The sequence below is a fragment of the Petromyzon marinus genome, chromosome 27 (assembly GCF_048934315.1).
Source record: "Petromyzon marinus isolate PM22_M1 ecotype Great Lakes invasive population chromosome 27, UKy_Petmar_22M1.pri1.0, whole genome shotgun sequence".
NCBI classification, from domain to species: domain Eukaryota; kingdom Metazoa; phylum Chordata; class Hyperoartia; order Petromyzontiformes; family Petromyzontidae; genus Petromyzon; species Petromyzon marinus.
Genome location: NC_133693.1, coordinates 13,609,955 through 13,631,477, shown reverse-complemented (window position 1 = coordinate 13,631,477; position 21,523 = coordinate 13,609,955). Strand labels below are relative to the sequence as shown.

The window sequence follows — 21,523 nt, the reverse complement described above, 5'->3', positions numbered from 1 at the left end:
ACTGTACCTAGTAGATCTACCGACTAGCTCTACCTAGTAGCTCTACCTAGTAGCTCTACCTAGTAGATCTACCGACTAGCTCTACCTACTAGCTCTACCTAGTAGCTCTACCTAGTAGCTCTGTCGACTAGCTCTACCGACTAGCTCTACCGACTAGCTCTACCTAGTAACTCTACCTAGTAGCTCTACCTAGTAACTCTACTGACTAGCTGTACCTAGTAGCTCTACCGACTAGCTCTACCTAGTGACTCTACTGACTAGCTCTACCTACTAGCTCTGCCTGCTAGCTCTACCTACTAGCTCTACCGACTAGCTTTACCTACTAGCTTTACCTACTAGCTCTACTTACTAGCTCTACCTAGTAGCTCTACCTAGTAGCTCTACCTACTAGCTCTACCTACTAGCTCTACATACTAACTCTACCTAGTAGCTCTACCTACTAGCTCTACCTACTAGCTCTACCGACTAGCTCTACCTAGTAGCTCTACCTTGTAGCTCTAGCTACTAGCTCTACCTACTAGCTCTACCTAGTAGCTCTACCTAGTAGCTCCACCTACTAGCTCTACCTACTAGCTCTACCTACTAGCTCTACCTCGTAGCTCTACCTACTACCTCTACCTACTAGCTCTACTGACTAGCTCTACCGACTAGCTCTACCTAGTAACTCTACCTAGTAGCTCTACCTAGTAACTCTACTGACTAGCTGTACCTAGTAGCTCTACCGACTAGCTCTACCTAGTGACTCTACTGACTAGCTCTACCTACTAGCTCTGCCTGCTAGCTCTACCTACTAGCTCTACCGACTAGCTTTACCTACTAGCTCTAACCACTAGCTCTACCTAGTAGCTCTACCTAGTAACTCTACTGACTAGCTCTACCTAGTAGCTCTACCTGGTACCACTTTTGACTAGCTCTACCTACTAGCTCTACCTAGTAGCTCTACCTAGTAGCTCTACCTACTAGCTCTACCTTAGTAGCTCCACCTAGTAGCTCTACCTAGTAGCCCTACCTACTAGCTCTACCTACTAGCTCTACCTACTAGCTTTACCTAGTAGATCTACTGACTAGCTCTACCTACTAGCTCTAATTAGTAGCTCTACCTACTAACTCTACCTAATAGCTCTACCTACTCGCTCTACCTACTAGCTCTACCAAGTAGCTTTACTTAGTAACTCTACCTAGTAGCTCTGCCTACTGTCTCTACCTAGTAGATCTACCGACTAGCTCTACCTACTAGCTCTACCTACTACCTCTACCTAGTAGATCTACCGACTAGCTCTACCTACTAGCTCTACCTAGTAGCTCTACATAAGTAGCTCTATCGACTAGCTCTACCTACTAGCTCTACCGACTAGCTCTACCTACTAGCTCTACCGACTAGCTCTACCTAGTAACTCTACCTAGTAGCTCTACCTGCTAGATCTAACTAGTAGCTCTACCTAGTAACTCTACCTAGTAGATCTACCGACTAGCTCTACCTACTAGCTCTACCTAGTAGGTCTATCTAGTAGCTCTATCTAGTAGATCTACCGACTAGCTCTACCTACTAGCTATACCTAGTAGCTCTACCCTGTAGCTCTATCGACTAGCTCTACCTGCTAGCTCTACCGAATAGCTCTACCTACTAGCTCTACCGACTAGCTCTACCTAGTAACTCTACCTAGTAGCTCTACCTACTAGCTCTACCTACTAGCTCAACCGACTAGCTTTAACTAGTAACTCTACCTAGTAGCTCTACCTACTAGCTCTACCTACTAGCTCTACCTAGTAACTCTACCGACTAGCTCTACCTAGTAGCTCTACCGACTAGCTGTACCTAATAGCTCTACCTAGTAACTCTACTGACTAGCTCTACGTAGTAGCTGTACTGACTAGCTCTACCTAGTAGGTCTATCTAGTAGCTCTACCTAGTAGATCTACCGACTAGCTCTACCTACTAGCTCTACCTACTAGCTCTACTTACTAGCTCTACCTACTAGCTCTACCTAGTAGCTCTACCTAGTAGCTCTACCTACTAGCTGTAGCTACTAGCTCTACTTACTAGCTCTACCTAGTAGCTCTACCTAGTAGCTCTACTTACTAGCTCTACCTAGTAGCTCTACCTAGTAGCTCTACCTACTAGCTCTACCAAGTAGCTTTACCTAGTAACTCTACCTAGTAGCTCTACCTACTATCTCTACCTAGTAGATCTACCGACTAGCTCTACCTACTAGCTCTACCTACTACCTCTACCTAGTAGATCTACCGACTAGCTCTACCTACTAGCTCTACCTAGTAGCTCTACATAAGTAGCTCTATCGACTAGCTCTACCTACTAGCTCTACGAACTAGCTCTACCTACTAGCTCTACCGACTAGCTCCACCTGCTAGATCTAACTAGTAGCTCTACCTAGTAACTCTACCTAGTAGATCTACCGACTAGCTCTACCTACTAGCTCTACCTAGTAGGTCTATCTAGTAGCTCTACCTAGTAGATCTACCGACTAGCTCTACCTACTAGCTCTACCTAGTAGCTCTACCTACTAGCTCTACCTACTAGCTCTACCGACTAGCTCTACCGACTAGCTCTACCTAGTAACTCTACTGACTAGCTGTACGTAGTAGCTCTACCGACTGGCTCTACCTAGTAACTCTACCTAGTAGCTCTACCGACTAGCTCTACCGACTAGCTCTACCTAGTAGCTCTACCGACTAGCTCTACCTACTAGCTCTACCTACTAGCTCTACCTACTAGCTCTACCTACTAGCTCTACCTAGTAGCTCTACCTACTAGCTCTACCTAGTAGCTCTACCTACTAGCTCTACCTACTAGCTCTACCTAGTAGATCTACTTAGTAGATCTACCAACTAGCTTTACCTACTAGCTCTACTGACTAGCTCTACCTAGTAGCTCTACCTACTAGCTCTACCTAGTAGCTCTACCTAGTAGCTCTACCTACTAGCTCTACCGACTAGCTCTACCTACTAGCTCTACCGACTAGCTCTACCTAGTAACTCTACCTACTAGCTCTACCTACTACCTCTACCTAGTAGATCTACCGACTAGCTCTACCTACTAGCTCTACCTAGTAGCTCTACATAAGTAGCTCTATCGACTAGCTCTACCTACTAGCTCTACCGACTAGCTCTACCTACTAGCTCTACCGACTAGCTCTACCTAGTAACTCTACCTAGTAGCTCTACCTGCTAGATCTAACTAGTAGCTCTACCTAGTAACTCTACCTAGTAGATCTACCGACTAGCTCTACCTACTAGCTCTACCTAGTAGGTCTATCTAGTAGCTCTATCTAGTAGATCTACCGACTAGCTCTACCTACTAGCTATACCTAGTAGCTCTACCCTGTAGCTCTATCGACTAGCTCTACCTGCTAGCTCTACCGAATAGCTCTACCTACTAGCTCTACCGACTAGCTCTACCTAGTAACTCTACCTAGTAGCTCTACCTACTAGCTCTACCTACTAGCTCAACCGACTAGCTTTAACTAGTAACTCTACCTAGTAGCTCTACCTACTAGCTCTACCTACTAGCTCTACCTAGTAACTCTACCGACTAGCTCTACCTAGTAGCTCTACCGACTAGCTGTACCTAATAGCTCTACCTAGTAACTCTACTGACTAGCTCTGCGTAGTAGCTGTACTGACTAGCTCTACCTAGTAGGTCTATCTAGTAGCTCTACCTAGTAGATCTACCGACTAGCTCTACCTACTAGCTCTACCTACTAGCTCTACTTACTAGCTCTACCTACTAGCTCTACCTAGTAGCTCTACCTAGTAGCTCTACCTACTAGCTGTAGCTACTAGCTCTACTTACTAGCCCTACCTAGTAGCTCTACCTAATAGCTCTTCCTACTAGCTCTACCTACTAGCTCTACTTACTAGCTCTACCTAGTAGCTCTACCTAGTAGCTCTACCTACTAGCTCTACCAAGTAGCTTTACCTAGTAACTCTACCTAGTAGCTCTACCTACTATCTCTACCTAGTAGATCTACCGACTAGCTCTACCTACTAGCTCTACCTACTACCTCTACCTAGTAGATCTACCGACTAGCTCTACCTACTAGCTCTACCTAGTAGCTCTACATAAGTAGCTCTATCGACTAGCTCTACCTACTAGCTCTACGAACTAGCTCTACCTACTAGCTCTACCGACTAGCTCCACCTGCTAGATCTAACTAGTAGCTCTACCTAGTAACTCTACCTAGTAGATCTACCGACTAGCTCTACCTACTAGCTCTACCTAGTAGGTCTATCTAGTAGCTCTACCTAGTAGATCTACCGACTAGCTCTACCTACTAGCTCTACCTAGTAGCTCTACCTACTAGCTCTACCTACTAGCTCTACCGACTAGCTCTACCGACTAGCTCTACCTAGTAACTCTACTGACTAGCTGTACGTAGTAGCTCTACCGACTGGCTCTACCTAGTAACTCTACCTAGTAGCTCTACCGACTAGCTCTACCGACTAGCTCTACCTAGTAGCTCTACCTACTAGCTCTACCTACTAGCTCTACCTACTAGCTCTACCTACTAGCTCTACCGACTAGCTTTACCTAGTAGCTCTACCTACTAGCTCTACCTAGTAGCTCTACCTACTAGCTCTACCTACTAGCTCTACCTAGTAGATCTACTTAGTAGATCTACCAACTAGCTTTACCTACTAGCTCTACTGACTAGCTCTACCTAGTAGCTCTACCTACTAGCTCTACCTAGTAGCTCTACCTAGTAGCTCTACCTACTAGCTCTACCTAGTAGCTCTACCTACTAGCTCTACCTAGTAGATCTACCTACTAGCTCTACCTACTAGCTCTACCTATTAGCTCTACCTAGTAGCTCTACTTGCTAGATCTAACTAGTAGCTCTACCTAGTAACTGTACCTAGTAGATCTACCGACTAGCTCTACCTACTAGCTCTACCTAGTAGCTCTACCTAGTAGCTCTACCTAGTAGATCTACCGACTAGCTCTACCTACTAGCTCTACCTAGTAGCTCTACCTAGTAGCTCTGTCGACTAGCTCTACCGACTAGCTCTACCGACTAGCTCTACCTAGTAACTCTACCTAGTAGCTCTACCTAGTAACTCTACTGACTAGCTGTACCTAGTAGCTCTACCGACTAGCTCTACCTAGTGACTCTACTGACTAGCTCTACCTACTAGCTCTGCCTGCTAGCTCTACCTACTAGCTCTACCGACTAGCTTTACCTACTAGCTTTACCTACTAGCTCTACTTACTAGCTCTACCTAGTAGCTCTACCTAGTAGCTCTACCTACTAGCTCTACCTACTAGCTCTACATACTAACTCTACCTAGTAGCTCTACCTACTAGCTCTACCTACTAGCTCTACCGACTAGCTCTACCTAGTAGCTCTACCTTGTAGCTCTAGCTACTAGCTCTACCTACTAGCTCTACCTAGTAGCTCTACCTAGTAGCTCCACCTACTAGCTCTACCTACTAGCTCTACCTACTAGCTCTACCTCGTAGCTCTACCTACTACCTCTACCTACTAGCTCTACTGACTAGCTCTACCGACTAGCTCTACCTAGTAACTCTACCTAGTAGCTCTACCTAGTAACTCTACTGACTAGCTGTACCTAGTAGCTCTACCGACTAGCTCTACCTAGTGACTCTACTGACTAGCTCTACCTACTAGCTCTGCCTGCTAGCTCTACCTACTAGCTCTACCGACTAGCTTTACCTACTAGCTCTAACCACTAGCTCTACCTAGTAGCTCTACCTAGTAACTCTACTGACTAGCTCTACCTAGTAGCTCTACCTGGTACCACTTTTGACTAGCTCTACCTACTAGCTCTACCTAGTAGCTCTACCTAGTAGCTCTACCTACTAGCTCTACCTTAGTAGCTCCACCTAGTAGCTCTACCTAGTAGCCCTACCTACTAGCTCTACCTACTAGCTCTACCTACTAGCTTTACCTAGTAGCTCTACTGACTAGCTCTACCTACTAGCTCTAATTAGTAGCTCTACCTACTAACTCTACCTAATAGCTCTACCTACTCGCTCTACCTACTAGCTCTACCAAGTAGCTTTACTTAGTAACTCTACCTAGTAGCTCTGCCTACTGTCTCTACCTAGTAGATCTACCGACTAGCTCTACCTACTGGCTCTACCTACTACCTCTACCTAGTAGATCTACCGACTAGCTCTACCTACTAGCTCTACCTAGTAGCTCTACATAAGTAGCTCTATCGACTAGCTCTACCTACTAGCTCTACCGACTAGCTCTACCTACTAGCTCTACCGACTAGCTCTACCTAGTAACTCTACCTAGTAGCTCTACCTGCTAGATCTAACTAGTAGCTCTACCTAGTAACTCTACCTAGTAGATCTACCGACTAGCTCTACCTACTAGCTCTACCTAGTAGGTCTATCTAGTAGCTCTATCTAGTAGATCTACCGACTAGCTCTACCTACTAGCTATACCTAGTAGCTCTACCCTGTAGCTCTATCGACTAGCTCTACCTGCTAGCTCTACCTGCTAGCTCTACCTACTAGCTCTACCGACTAGCTCTACCTAGTAACTCTACCTAGTAGCTCTACCTACTAGCTCTACCTACTAGCTCAACCGACTAGCTTTAACTAGTAACTCTACCTAGTAGCTCTACCTACTAGCTCTACCTACTAGCTCTACCTAGTAACTCTACCGACTAGCTCTACCTAGTAGCTCTACCGACTAGCTGTACCTAATAGCTCTACCTAGTAACTCTACTGACTAGCTCTACGTAGTAGCTGTACTGACTAGCTCTACCTAGTAGGTCTATCTAGTAGCTCTACCTAGTAGATCTACCGACTAGCTCTACCTACTAGCTCTACCTACTAGCTTTACTTACTAGCTCTACCTACTAGCTCTACCTAGTAGCTCTACCTAGTAGCTCTACCTACTAGCTGTAGCTACTAGCTCTACTTACTAGCCCTACCTAGTAGCTCTACCTAATAGCTCTTCCTACTAGCTCTACCTACTAGCTCTACTTACTAGCTCTACCTAGTAGCTCTACCTAGTAGCTCTACCTACTAGCTCTACCAAGTAGCTTTACCTAGTAACTCTACCTAGTAGCTCTACCTACTATCTCTACCTAGTAGATCTACCGACTAGCTCTACCTACTAGCTCTACCTACTACCTCTACCTAGTAGATCTACCGACTAGCTCTACCTACTAGCTCTACCTAGTAGCTCTACATAAGTAGCTCTATCGACTAGCTCTACGTACTAGCTCTACCGACTAGCTCCACCTGCTAGATCTAACTAGTAGCTCTACCTAGTAACTCTACCTAGTAGATCTACCGACTAGCTCTACCTACTAGCTCTACCTAGTAGGTCTATCTAGTAGCTCTACCTAGTAGATCTACCGACTAGCTCTACCTACTAGCTCTACCTAGTAGCTCTACCTACTAGCTCTACCTACTAGCTCTACCGACTAGCTCTACCGACTAGCTCTACCTAGTAACTCTACTGACTAGCTGTACGTAGTAGCTCTACCGACTGGCTCTACCTAGTAACTCTACCTAGTAGCTCTACCGACTAACTCTACCGATTAGCTCTACCTAGTAGCTCTACCGACTAGCTCTACCTACTAGCTCTACCTACTAGCTCTACCTACTAGCTCTACCTACTAGCTCTACCGACTAGCTTTACCTAGTAGCTCTACCTACTAGCTCTACCTAGTAGCTCTACCAACTAGCTTTACCTACTAGCTCTACTGACTAGCTCTACCTAGTAGCTCTACCTACTAGCTCTACCTAGTAGCTCTACCTACTAGCTCTACCTAGTAGCTCTACCTACTAGCTCTACCTAGTAGATCTACCTACTAGCTCTACCTACTAGCTCTACCTATTAGCTCTACCTAGTAGCTCTACTTGCTAGATCTAACTAGTAGCTCTACCTAGTAACTGTACCTAGTAGATCTACCGACTAGCTCTACCTACTAGCTCTACCTAGTAGCTCTACCTAGTAGCTCTACCTAGTAGATCTACCGACTAGCTCTACCTACTAGCTCTACCTAGTAGCTCTACCTAGTAGCTCTGTCGACTAGCTCTACCGACTAGCTCTACCGACTAGCTCTACCTAGTAACTCTACCTAGTAGCTCTACCTAGTAACTCTACTGACTAGCTGTACCTAGTAGCTCTACCGACTAGCTCTACCTAGTGACTCTACTGACTAGCTCTACCTACTAGCTCTGCCTGCTAGCTCTACCTACTAGCTCTACCGACTAGCTTTACCTACTAGCTTTACCTACTAGCTCTACTTACTAGCTCTACCTAGTAGCTCTACCTAGTAACTCTACTGACTAGCTCTACCTAGTAGCTCTACCTATTACCACTTTTGACTAGCTCTACCTACTAGCTCTACCTAGTAGCTCTACCTACTAGCTCTACCTACTAGCTCTACCTTAGTAGCTCCACCTAGTAGCTCTACCTACTAGCCCTACCTACTAGCTCTACCTACTAGCTCTACCTACTAGGTTTACCTAGTAGCTCTACTGACTAGCTCTACCTACTAGCTCTAATTACTAGCTCTACCTAGTAGCTCTACCTAGTAGCTCTACTTACTAGCTCTACCTACGAGCTCTACCTATTAGCTCTACCTAGTAGCTCTACCTAGTAGCTCTACCTACTAGCTCTACCTAGTAGATGTACCTACTAGCTCTACCTAGTAGCTCTACCTACTAGCTCTTCCTACTAGCTCTAACTACTAGCTCTACCTACTAGCTCTGCCTAGTAGCTCTACCTACTAGCTCTACCTACTAGTTCTACATACTAACTCTACCTAGTAGCTCTACCTACTACCTCTACCTAGTAGCTCTACCTAGTAGCTCTACCTACTAGCTCTACCTAGTAGCTCTTCCTAGTAGCTCTACCTACTAGCTCTACCTACTAGCTCTACCTAGTAGCTCTACCTACTAACAGCAGAGTAGCTGCCGGGCCCAGAGAGGGAGGAATGGGGCAAAGGCTTCAGCGATTGACACTGAAGTAATGGGGGGTTGAGCCTACGGGGGACGAAATCCGATCATTGACGGAAAGAGAGCGAGCGAGCTGAGAGCGCCCTGGAGGTTGGTGTGTCGCGCTGCAGATGAGCAGGGCCACTGCCTACAGTGAGGGGAAGCTCTTCGTGGGCTTGTTTTTTGAAAGCCGAGCTTAAAGTGCGTTTCCTTTCTCACTACCCATGTAAATGCCTCTCAGGAGGGGTTGCTCCATTCACATCGTGTCCTCATAGTTTGTGATCTTTTCCTTTTAGGCTCTCAACCTGCCGAACAAAAGATATATAAGGTAAGGGCAGATACATCCAAAAACTTTGCTGAAGATGAATGCTGATTGCATGATGTTTGGTGGCACCCATGGTGGTGGAAATAGGGCCTGAACGCCCCGGCATGCCGTGGTGGGAGTGAACATGTGAACCCTGTGATCTGCGTTCCAGAAGGAATCAAGGATTCCTCTTTTTTATTTATTTAACTCACAGATATACCTCTATACACACAGAGACCCACAGACAATAACAACAACCGCCATTTGCCAGTAAGTGGCTGTGATGTCACGACGACGCTTGTGCCAGGCTATGTGTACCTTAAGGCCACGTGAAGTGTCCAACGCCTGCTGGCAGGAGGTCACAGGGCAGACCCAGGTGCCACAGGTCGACTGACTGAGACGACTGGCTGATGCACCACCTGTGCCCCCTACTGTGGCAACTTGCTGTGCATTAGCCATCCGGCGCTCCACTCGTTGTTGTAAGCGTTGCTCCTCTGCCCTCCGTTGTTGTAGGAGGGCGACTGCCTCCAACTTCCCAGAGGCGTCTTTCACGAGCCTCCTCCACAGAGGCCGATCTTTACACCTCTGGTATCAGTCATCAGCAAGTCGACTCAGCTCTACATCTTCCTGTACCAGATCACTCCATCTCTTCTCTAGCCCGTGCTGCGCCCGTTTAGCCCCCTCTATCCAGCCGAACAAAAGCTGATTAGGCATGCGGTCACTGGGCATGCGAGAGCTATATGACCCAGCCAACGCAGCCTTGCCTGCCGGAGGAGCTCACCGATGGGACTTTGCTCAGATATTTCAAGGATTTGTGAGCTCCTCACACAATCCAGCCTGGTTAAACCCAGGATTGATTGTAGGCAGGCCAGCCTAAATGTTTCCAATCGGCGAAGATGTTCCATTAGGGGAGGGTCCACGTTTCGCAAGCGTAGAGAAGGGAGGGAATGACCGTGGCCGAGAAGACTTGAAGCTTCGTGCGGAGCGACAGACCAGGTAACTTCCACACAGTGTTACACAACCGATGAAAAGATAATGCCGCTCGACTGATTCTGAGTGAGACCTCTGCTGTCAAACCGGAGCCGTCATGAGCACACTGCTCAGGTATGGGAAACTCTCCACTCTCTCCACAACTGCCCCATTACCGATTGGGAGTTGTGGGGGTGGAGTGCCCGATGGTACATAATACCCAGGCAGGTGCTTAGTTTTGGTGGGGGTGATGGTAAGGCCCCACCTCTTAGTGGCACGCTCCAGTTTCAGCAGCAACGCCTCCAACTCCTCCTCTGAGTGAGCGGCAATTACCAAATCATCGGCATACATAACGTGGTTGACCAATAGGGAGCCATCCCTTGACCGCACCTGGGCATCGATCAGCCTTCCATTGTATCTGTACCAGATGGAAATTCCTCTGGTACAGCTATCAAAGGCTTCACGAACTGGTCGAAAAAGATGTTAAATAATGTGGGAGCCAGAGGGACATCCCTGTCGCACCCCAAGGTGAACAGGGAATGGCTCCGACTCCCGGCCACGTAGTTTTACCCAGGCCCGCTCACCATCATGAAGGTTCTTAATTATCGTGAGCAGAGGGTCAGGGACTCCACAAGCACGAAGAACAACCCACAGCCCAGGCCTACTGATGATATCATTGGCCTTGACCAGGTCAATCAAGCAGAGATGTAGGTCTTTTTAGAATTCCCTACACCTCTGCTGTAGCAAACGGACAGAAAATATGGCATCTGTGCAGGACCGCCCTTTCCTGAAACCACATTTGGGCTCCGCAAGCCTCTCCTCAGCGTGCCTGGCAAGGCGATTTTGAATAATCCTTGCCAGGACCTTTCCCGGCACACTGAGGAGTGAGATGCCCCTGTAGTTGTTACAGTCTGTGCGGTCCCCCTTCTTAAAGAGGGGGACCACAAGGGCATCCTTCCAATCCTGCGGAACCCGTCCAGTGTTCCAGACTGTTGTTATGGTGTCATGTAAGGCAGTCTGTGCACAAACGCCACCCTCCCTCAGCATTTCACTTGGGAGATCATCTCTGCCTGGTGCCTTTCCTGGTCTCAGACTTTAGTACTTCCTCAACAGATGGCACCTCAGCCAGCCACTCACAGGGGGTGACTTCTTCCTCCAATATTTGTGGCACCACTACCTCAGCAGGGTCATCCCTACTTTGTCCCACGATGTTTTCCATGTCGAGGGATTTCCCCTCCCCCAGGACTTCACAGAAATGCTCAGCAAATCTGCAAACCTGTTCCAGGGGGTTGGAGATTGGATCACCATTTTTTCCCCTAATTATGGTAAGGTGTGGTGCTGCAGGTTACTTTTTTGATGGAGTTAAATCGGGATTTGTGATCGCGGGCCATTGAGGCAGACTCCATCTCCTCAAAAACCCGCGACCACCACCCATCCTTGCAGCGCTTCACGGCTCTCCGAACCTCCGAGCGAAGGCTGCGGTAAGCCTCCTCATTCTCTGACGTGGGATGCTGTAGACGATTAGAGTGGCCCTGTCCCTTTTTTTCAGCCATTCTGAACACCTGTTGGCCAGGGTCTCTGGTGAGGTCTGGACCGCATACCCAAAGCAGCCATTGTAGCTGCCTGAGTCACATTCCTAAACCTCGCCCATTTACCCTCGACATCTGGAGGAGTGGGGGACGATGCCAACCCCAATCGCAAGCGATGATTAAATTCTCGTTTGCAACTTTCATCAGCTAGCTGAGACCAGGCCACCTTAGGTTTGAATGGGGTCCTGGGTGTACACCCACCACCGGAGTAGAAGAATGGCAAGTGCATCTTACAGATGACAAGTCGATGGTCAGAGGGCAGATCAGCTCCAGGGTAGGTCCTGGTGTCAAGGACATGGGCTCGCATCTGCTGTTCTGTCACTATTTAGTCCATATGTTCTTTCTTGGACCCGGCATGCATCCATGATGTTGTATGGATGCGCCCATGCCAGAACAGCGTGTTGGTAATTACAAGCCCGTGGGCTGCACAAAAATCTAGCAGCCTCCTACCATTGTTATTGAGTTGATCTGGCCCATGCCTTCCAATCACTCCAGACCAGGTGCCAGCATTATGACCAACTCAGGCATTGAAGTCACCCAACAAGATGACTCTATACCGAGGGGCCACTTTAGCTAGCACCTGTGACAGGAGGTCATAGAAGGCATTTGACTCATCGGTCATAGAAGGCATTTGACTCATCGGAACTCAAGCACGTACACCAAGCTCTTAAGGCTAATGGTTACTCCGACTATACAATCCGCAAAGCTATCACTCAAACCATGAAGAAGGACCCTCTTGAGGAGCCTTTCAAAACTATCATTTTACCCTACATTGCGGGGATCACAAAAAATATCTCCAAAATCTTGAATAAACACAAGATCCAGGTCCGTTTCAACACATTACATAAAATCCGTGATCTGGTTCCATCTGTAAAAGATGTGATTCCGGACATACAGTACCCTGGTGTCTACAAACTAAGTTGCCTCTGTGGTAGTAGTTACATTGGAGAAACCAAACGCCATGTCTCGGACCGCATTCGTGAACACAAAGCAGACCTTAAACACGGTAGGACCAACACCTCGGCCGTGGCAGATCATTGTTATAATTCAGTAGGCTCACATGACATTGACTTTTCCAAGACAGAGGTTCTTTGTAAGCCATCTGGCTACCATGAGAGATTCGTTCATGAGGCTATGCACATATACAAGCACAGAGACAATTTCAACCGAGAAGATGGATTCTGGCTTAGCAATCATTGGAAAGATTTGATAAACCATTTCAGGTCTTAATTGATTGTTCACGCTTACAGTGGCTTTCAGACAGCATACATTAAATTTTTCGTCTCCCCCCTCCTCTTTTCAGAACATAGATGGACTAGTCCTTCTAAATAAACTGCCAAATCGCTGCGCGTGCCGCTAACGTTTTTTATAAATAGATAAATACACCGTTTAAAAATAAATAAATTTATGCAAACCGACACACCTGATGACGACCGTTTGTGTTATGGTCGAAACGTCGTGAGAATTTTTATTGTTTTATATATATTTTATTATTTTATTGTTTCCCTTCAACGTGACTTTACCGAAAGAACTAAGAGTATGAGGTAGGGGGTTGTTTTTGCCGGATAGACACACACACACACCCACACACTCAGACACCCACAGACACATAGAGACCCACAGACATGCTCAGAGACCCACAGACACACACAGACACACATAGAGGCCCGTAGTCACATATTTTTTACATACTCAGGCAACTGATATGCAATACATTTTGATTATGTGTTTACATATGTGTATAGAGGCTTCACTAATAACAGCTTTAGTCTGGTGCGCTAGTGTAGCATGTCCACGGTATAGTTCCTGTACTCTTAGAAAAATTCAGCTCTCCTGCATCCCCCAAATGAACACGAATGTTTGGTGTAGGTCTTGTGTATGAAACCCTTTAGTCTAAGTAAAGTAGCGTCTGCATTACATGCAATGCGCTATCCGTCCCTCTCAACTTACGTGCTGCATATCTCCCTCGCCCCGCAGATCACTCTAGCCCACGTTTTATTTGTTCCGGGTCTCACTTGGCCCACTCTGAGCTTTCCTCACATACCCACGACTTGATGTCAAGCTTGTGTAGCTCTCCCCGCCTCTATCTCCCTCTGCTTTGCTTGCTTCATGTCTCAGTCACTCCGTCTCTACCTCTCCCTCTGTCTCGCTCGCCCGCCTTGTTTACCTCGTGTCACTTCCCTCATTTGCCCCACGCCTCATTCACCCAGCCCACTCCTCACCACCCAGCCGCCGCCTCACTCACCCAGCCCACTCCTCACTCACCCAGCCCACGCCTCCCTCACCCAGCCCACGCCTCCCTCAACCAGCCCACTTCCCACAGACCCATCCCACTCCTCCCTCACCCAGCCCACTCCTCACTCACCCAGTCCACGCCTCCCTCACCCAACCGACTCTTCACTCACACAGCCCACGCCTTCCTCACCCAGCCCATGCTTCACTCATCCAGCCCACTCCTCGCTCACTCAGCCTACGCCACCCTCACCCAGCCAGCGCCACCCACACCCAGCCAGCGCCTCACTCACACAGCTCACTCCCTTACCCAGCCCACTCCTCCCTCGCCCAACCCACTCCTCGCTCACTCTGACCTTCCCAGCCCTCTCTATGCCCCACTATACACCACATTCGTCTGTAATGGTGCCTTGAAATAAAATAGAAAATAATAAGCAGTGACGTTTTAGGCAATGGCCCTACTTCACAGCAAATCGAGATCTTTATTTAGACTGTAGGAGGAGGAATCTGATGAGCTCTGAAGCTCTTTTTCACAGATGTCCAGTATGGGCAGGTCGGCAAGTCACAACAACAACACAATACACAACAACACGATAAGGAGTGCAAAATAGAGAACATGGTAAGCAAGTCACTAAATGTAAATAAATGTGGTATCGAACTTGTATAATAAATACAGTATATTTATTACATAAATCCGATTTAACAAGCTTGGGCAAGGCAGAAAAAACAAAAACATTCCCATATATTCTTGGGTCTTTCAGTAAAGTCACGTAGACAGGTAAAAAAAATAACAAAAAACTACGACATTCGATCGTAACACAAGCAATCAAAACTCTACAACATAGAGCTCGATGTATTTCTGACCGTCATCACCTAGCCAGTGAACCGGAACATGTACACCAAGCTCTCAAGATGAATGGATATTCAGACCACACAATCCGTAAAGCTATCACCCCAACCGTTGGGAAAGAACCATCTGAGGACCAAATAAAAACCATCACCTTGCCATACATAGCAGGTTCACTAAAAAGATTTCCAAAATCATGAGCAAACAATCCAGGTTCGATTTAATACAGTACATAAAATATCGTGATTTGATCCCATCTGTGAAGGATGTGATCCCTGACATGCAATAACCCGGCGTCTACAAACAAAGCTGTGTCTGTGGCAGTAGTTAGATTGGGGAAACTAAGCGGCATGTCTTGAAGCGTGTTCGTGAACATAAGGCAGATCTGAAACACGGTACGACCAATACCTCGGCCGTGGCTGATCATTGTTTTAATGCAGTGGGCTCACACGATATTGATTTCTCTAAGACGAAGGTACTTTGCAAGCCTACTGGCTATCAACAAAGATTCATTCATGAAGCCATCCATATATATAGACACAAACACAATTTTAACCCAGAAGATGGGTACAAACTGAGCAATCATTGGAAGGACGTTATTAGCCAGTTTAAGTCATAACTGGCTGTGAGGTCTCCATCCTACCTTCCGATGTTAGTAGTTATTTTCGACTCTCTGGTTTTACATTAACAGGTTAAATGCCTTTACATTAACAGATTAAATGTCTCACTAACACAGTCACTGTTGCTCGTTTTCCTCGATGTGGCGGTGGCTCTGAGATCTTACATTGACATGCTAATCTCTCAATACAATGGCCACCTCCGCAGCTTCATCTTAAATTGGCATGCTAATCTCTCACAATACAATGGCCACCTCCGCAGCTTCGTCGTCGTGGAGGTAGCTCTCCGATTGTACATTTACATGCAAATTTCTCACTTTAACATCACTTGCCCCGCCCACTTCGCTTATGACCCTTGGGCTACATCCATTTCAAACCTTTAAAATATCCTGCCTCAGCAGCTTTACCGCTATATTTTCTCCTGATGATGATTGCTTGTGTTGCGATCGAAATGTCGTAGTTTTTTGTTATTTCTTTTAACCTATCTACGTGACTTTACAGAAAGACCCAATAATATAAATTCCTGCAGTCACGAAAGCTTTAAGTCAAGACATTGCCATATGTTGGAGAGCAATCCACAGCAATGTGGTGCATGGTTTACCGATGCGATGTGGCCCAAAAATAAAACTTGGATCAGTGGATGGGGTGTCACTTTAGGCATAATACTGTGACTAGGGGTGGCACGGTGGTGAGATGTTAACTACCTCGCCTGGTATACAGGAGGTCGTGGGTTCGATCCCGACCCTGACGATGCCTGTATGTTTGGAGTTTGTATGTTCTCCCTGTAGTCGCGTGGATTTTTCTCTGAGTCCAGTTTTTCCTTCCACATTTATAAACGTGTTGGGTTCAACTGAGTCGCACTCTTAGACTTGGAGGCAGCGTATTTATTTAGTTCCAACACAATGGGGTGACTTCACCCTTAACATCACAACTACCTAGCGTGGTGAACACCCTGGCTAACTACACTGGCTATTTGAGTAACTATTTACTACGGACCTGGGACCAACAACATACTGCCCGGGTCCACGTCCTGGAAGACTCGTAGAACGGAGATCGAAGACGAAGGGTTTCTTCCCCAGGACGGACAATCCCGATCCCTCTCGGGACTCGGCTTATATTCTCTGCGGCGTGGCCGGCTCCGCCCTTGACCCACGCCCCCCTTCCAGAACCATTGGGAAGAACCTGGGTTCCAATCACATGACCCTCCTAGCCCCCTCTTGGGGCCCCCCCTGTCATTAAATCCGGTCACGTGTCCTCCCGGGTCAACCAGAGTACCATGGCCTTACCCGACCTCTCTCTTAGGTCGGCACACATGCCGTGCCCTCTAGGGCCGGCACTGCACTTACAGCATGGTGCCATCCAGTGATGTCACTCCACGCACACTGTGCCCCTCTAGGGCCGGTACTACACCCACAGCATGGTGACCGTAAACATACTGATAAACAACAGAACAATCTACACTTATGTTTGTACAACATTAAACATGTTAATACACATTCATTACACATGCAAAGACAAAGATCCCCTGCTTAGTTTTAACAGACTTTTGGGGGCAAGTGCTGTTAGCGATCACCTATAACGGCCGGCTCGACACACGAGAGGGTGCTTGGTCAGCACCATGCCCGGCCACTTTTGTATTTCTAGTGGCGACGTTTACTACACACCACACCAGGTACTCATTTGAGGCTGAGTCGACCTAAGGGAAGCCCAGGACCGGTTCAGATAATCGTCACCAGTGTTGGCCGTGAGCGGAAATCGAACTCGGGTCGCTAGGTTCGTAGCGCAGTGCGCTAACCGCTACACTACCCATAATAGAAGTTTTTTCAGTTAGATCGCGTAAATATAAATGTGTCGTTAAACCCGCCACCACCTGACACAGCCAATTAGTAAGATTTTTCACGCAAACAAAACGTGCCAATTCATTACTAGTTCAGCACACCGGTGTGTTGGAGTGTAAATCCACTACAACATTTACAATTCGAGTACCGTGACGTTTCACCGGTAATTACATCATCCAGCATCATCAGGCGGAGGCCAGAATTGGTACGCTCCCCACATTACACGTGCACACACACTGTCTTGCGCATCCACGCTCACATTGTTGATGTTTTAAACCAAATAATTTGTTTTGTCGTTCAACAGGTCAAACCGGTGGTCACCTTGGAGGTGGGTGCTGTAAATTCCCAAGCCTCTTCAACAAATGGAGCTTGCTTCTGCTTGGCCTGGTCACCATTGCAGAGCCATTCTCATTTGGCTGTCGGATTTTATGACGGTAAATTTATTTTCTTCGTTACTCTTACACCGCTTCATTCGGGGAAAATTGCATTGCATACAACGCTGCAGAAATTTTTTAAGGCGCACATTTTTTTTTTGCAAGCAAAATCTACAATTTGAATGTTTCCGCTCAAGAATGTTTCAGTGTTTTGACTCCTTCAGCGTGCATTTGTTAGTTTCCGTCTGCTACGCAGTAGAACTGCCCTGCCTGTTATCACGCACTAATTGTCAAATGCAAAGACAAAGATCCCCCTTACAGACTTCAACATTCTGTTGGGGCAAGTGCCGTTAGCAAGTAGCACCTATGAAGTCCGACAAGACACATGAGGGGGTGGGTGGGCAGTACCATGCCCGGTCGCCTTTGTCTCGCCAGTGCTGATGTTTTACACACTGCAATAGGTACTCATTTAAGGCTGAGTCGACCTAGAGGAGGCCCAGGACCATTTCAATATTCGCTGTTATCGGTTGTGAGCGGGAATTGAACTTGGGTCACCGGGTTCGTTGTGCAGGGCACGTTAGCCACCACACTGCAGCTCCACACACGCACATACGGAAGCACACACAAAGTTGTTGACGTCACCACAGCAATTGCATGTGGCAGGAAACTATTGAGGTTTGATTGATTTAATTTCTTTACACTTATTAGAAACATTTAGCCTAAAGCTACTTTACAAGAATGCCCCGCGAAAGTGAGTGTGTGTACGTACGTTGAACTTCTTTTGCACCATACGTAGCCAACTGTGCCAATCGGAGGTGCAGTGAAATGACATCTACAGATTTTGGCGTGATCACAATTTAATCTTGTGATCTTGTCTACATCATCAATAACATGTTATTTCTAAACGTCTCTTGCCCTATGATAGTCGTGGAAGATGCTGATATGGGTGAATGGAGATATTTTATTTTCCTTTTGATGTGAAAGCAGCAAGATTACCCTTATTTACGGTCTGTTTCAGGTTCCGTTGGGCTGTGGGATTTAACCACTAAATCCAGCCTCCTCCGTGTAAAGAAGCCAGACGGAAACGTGATTCTGTATCCGTACAACACGTTCAGCGCCCACGACAATCTCGTAAAGTCACTGGCTTGGTGTCCCATGAACAAGTAAGTCGTTTTGAATGCTTACAGCGAGACTTCGACGTTAAAAAAAGACTGACAGAGAAAAGATGTTGGCCCTCGAAATATATTGCTGCAGAAGGATAATGTTGCATCTTAAGCTGGACCCAAAGAGTGCCCAATGTAGAAGTCAGATAAACGTTGCAACATAGAAGACAACTTGATGATGCGGGCAGTGATGAGAAAGAAACTATATTCTTTGGGTCTTTCGGTAAAGTCACGTAGATAGGTTCAAATTAATAAAAATAAAATAAACCAAAAACTACAACAAGCAGTCGTCATCAGGCGGAGAGAAAAAAAGAAACTGCCTCTATTTGGACACCATATGTATGATGGATAACAACAGGAAAATTTAAAGTGTGTTGTTTGGAAAAATGGAAGGAACCGGGAAGAGAGGAAGACCTCAGAGAATGGCTTGATGACGACATAAGAGATTATGAATTACTGCAGTCACGAAAGCTTTAAATCAAAATTTAAATGTGGCCACTACTTGAGCATATTGGCACAAGACAGAGGAAAATGGAAAAAATGACCAAATGTGCATTGGACACCTACTGGATATCTGTCCATGGATCGTGATGATGATGATTGAAGAAATGGCTTAAATTGTAGAATTTCATTTCACCTTTTGAACTGCAGATTCCTCTGCAAGGAGGGTTAGTCATTTTCAGGCCTCGATGGCCATTCCCCTGCACAGCGACAAGCCGATGGTCAGAGCCTCACCCCAAAGGTTCATTCTTGAAAGTTTTCCGTGATTTCCACAGAATGCTTGTGCTACACTACTTTTCCCCCGGAGTCCTTTGGCCCTGGGAAGCAGATTTACGTAGGCTAGATGTGGCGAGGGCGGTTTTCAAAGGCCTTAGCAGCTGGCGCAGATGGGACGAGCATTTTGTGTTGTGCAAAGGCATAAACAAAGCGGCATGGAGCCTCCTGGGTGACAGGGGGAGGTTGTGGTGCGGTGGCACGGCCCCGCGGTAGAGCGCTCGCCGCGTGTCGCGAGGGTTCGTGGTTCAAATCCGGCAGGCCGTCCTGGTTATCACTGCAAGCATATTAATTGTATAATACACGGCCGATTCACAGCAGACGTTAAAAATCCTCTGATGTCATTCAGAGTTCGCCATTATGTCTGTATGTATGTTGAATTTCTTTTGCACTGCACGTAGCCAAATCGTGCTTAATCGAAGGTGCGCGGGAAGGACAACAAAATAAACACAAAAATCTGATTTAAATAAATCAGTTTTGTCAATCGAGGTTATTTAATAGTGCACGGCTCCAGTGGCGTCCTAATATCGGAGGGAAGAGTATTCCGGACGGAAGCAGAAGCACATCTGAAAGTGTGTGATACAGTGACTGTCTTTGTTAGATGGTTGGCCAAAAGCTGGTGCTGAGAGGATGACCGGAGTCCGATTGATGGTTTATGTTCCTTGACGAGATCAGCAAGGTATTGTGGTTCATTTGTGGCAAGCACTTTGTGTGAATGAATGTGACCTTATAATGTAGTGACCCAAAAGTGTTGTAACGTACACAAAGGCAAAAACTAACTCGTTTGTGATGTACATGTAGTCACTATTATTAACGGGCGTGTGTTTTTTTATGTTATATCTCGTGCTGTATTTTTTTAGAAACTTCTTGGTGACAGCCAGCCACGACCGTTGGATCAAGTTTTGGGATGTGCGACGGGCGGAAGAGCCGAGCAGCGCGATTCGCCGCCACCAGAACACAGAGGTCGCGTGGCTGTTGCACAGCTGCGGGGTCGTGGTGGCGCAGGAGAATTGCTACGCTGCGTTAGTTCACAACACTCGCTGGGCTCACACACACACTAGCTGGCTTCACACACACTGGCCTCACACACGCTCACTGTCCTCTCACACACGCACACTCACTGGCCTCACACACACACCGGCCACACACTCACACTCACTGGCCTAACACACTCACTGGCCTAACACACTCACTGAGTACATAAAACTGCAGATTTTTTAACACTAATTACAATCTTGGGCAAGGCAGCTAAACAACAACAACAGTCCCAGACCCACACCAAGACAACACACAGAAGTCCCTCAATAAAATGGCACATTAAAATGTAACTATCCACACTCGGGTAAGGATAAAAGTTACAATACACACCTCAGCATAATGAAACCTGGCAACATGTCATACATATAATATGTCATTGGTATGCTTATTGTTTTTTTTTTATAATCGAAGGACATTTATTGAGAAATCAATGTTTTTTTTGTGAATTTGGGTTACAGATATGGAGTAAATGGCATTCACTACCTGGATTATGGCTTCCTGGGATACAAACCGTACCTCTTCAACCCCAGAGTGGGAACGATTTGGGTTCGTATATATTTCACAAGCTCAGAAAACGAGTTTTTACTTTTGCATCGAGGCCTCTTTTTTTCCCACATCAACGCCTCGCAAAGCTAAGTTCGTGTTTTTGTCTCACACTTGTACATTTGTTTTGCTATTTACCTTCAACCCCACATTTGTTTTCCTGTGGAAATGGTGACAGCAGCCACTGTCTGGTTTGTGGTACACTTTAGTTACACACGGTGGAACATTCTTGAATAGTAAATGTTCACTAGTTTGCTTCGTCTATAAGAATCAGAATCTTTATTT

At 46.6% G+C, this 21,523-nt stretch overlaps 1 protein-coding gene across 1 annotated transcript in view; it reads left to right on the top strand.

Annotated features, from left to right (window-relative positions):
• Window positions 1-21,523, top strand: part of GTF3C2 (general transcription factor IIIC subunit 2) — an 80,038-nt gene that overhangs the window by 49,203 nt on the left and 9,312 nt on the right. The window contains exons 7-11 of the mRNA XM_076070155.1: window positions 9,247-9,278; window positions 17,651-17,780; window positions 18,739-18,883; window positions 20,518-20,679; window positions 21,154-21,241. Coding sequence (XP_075926270.1) covers window positions 9,247-9,278; window positions 17,651-17,780; window positions 18,739-18,883; window positions 20,518-20,679; window positions 21,154-21,241 — 557 coding nt within the window. The remainder of the gene's footprint in view (window positions 1-9,246; window positions 9,279-17,650; window positions 17,781-18,738; window positions 18,884-20,517; window positions 20,680-21,153; window positions 21,242-21,523) is intronic.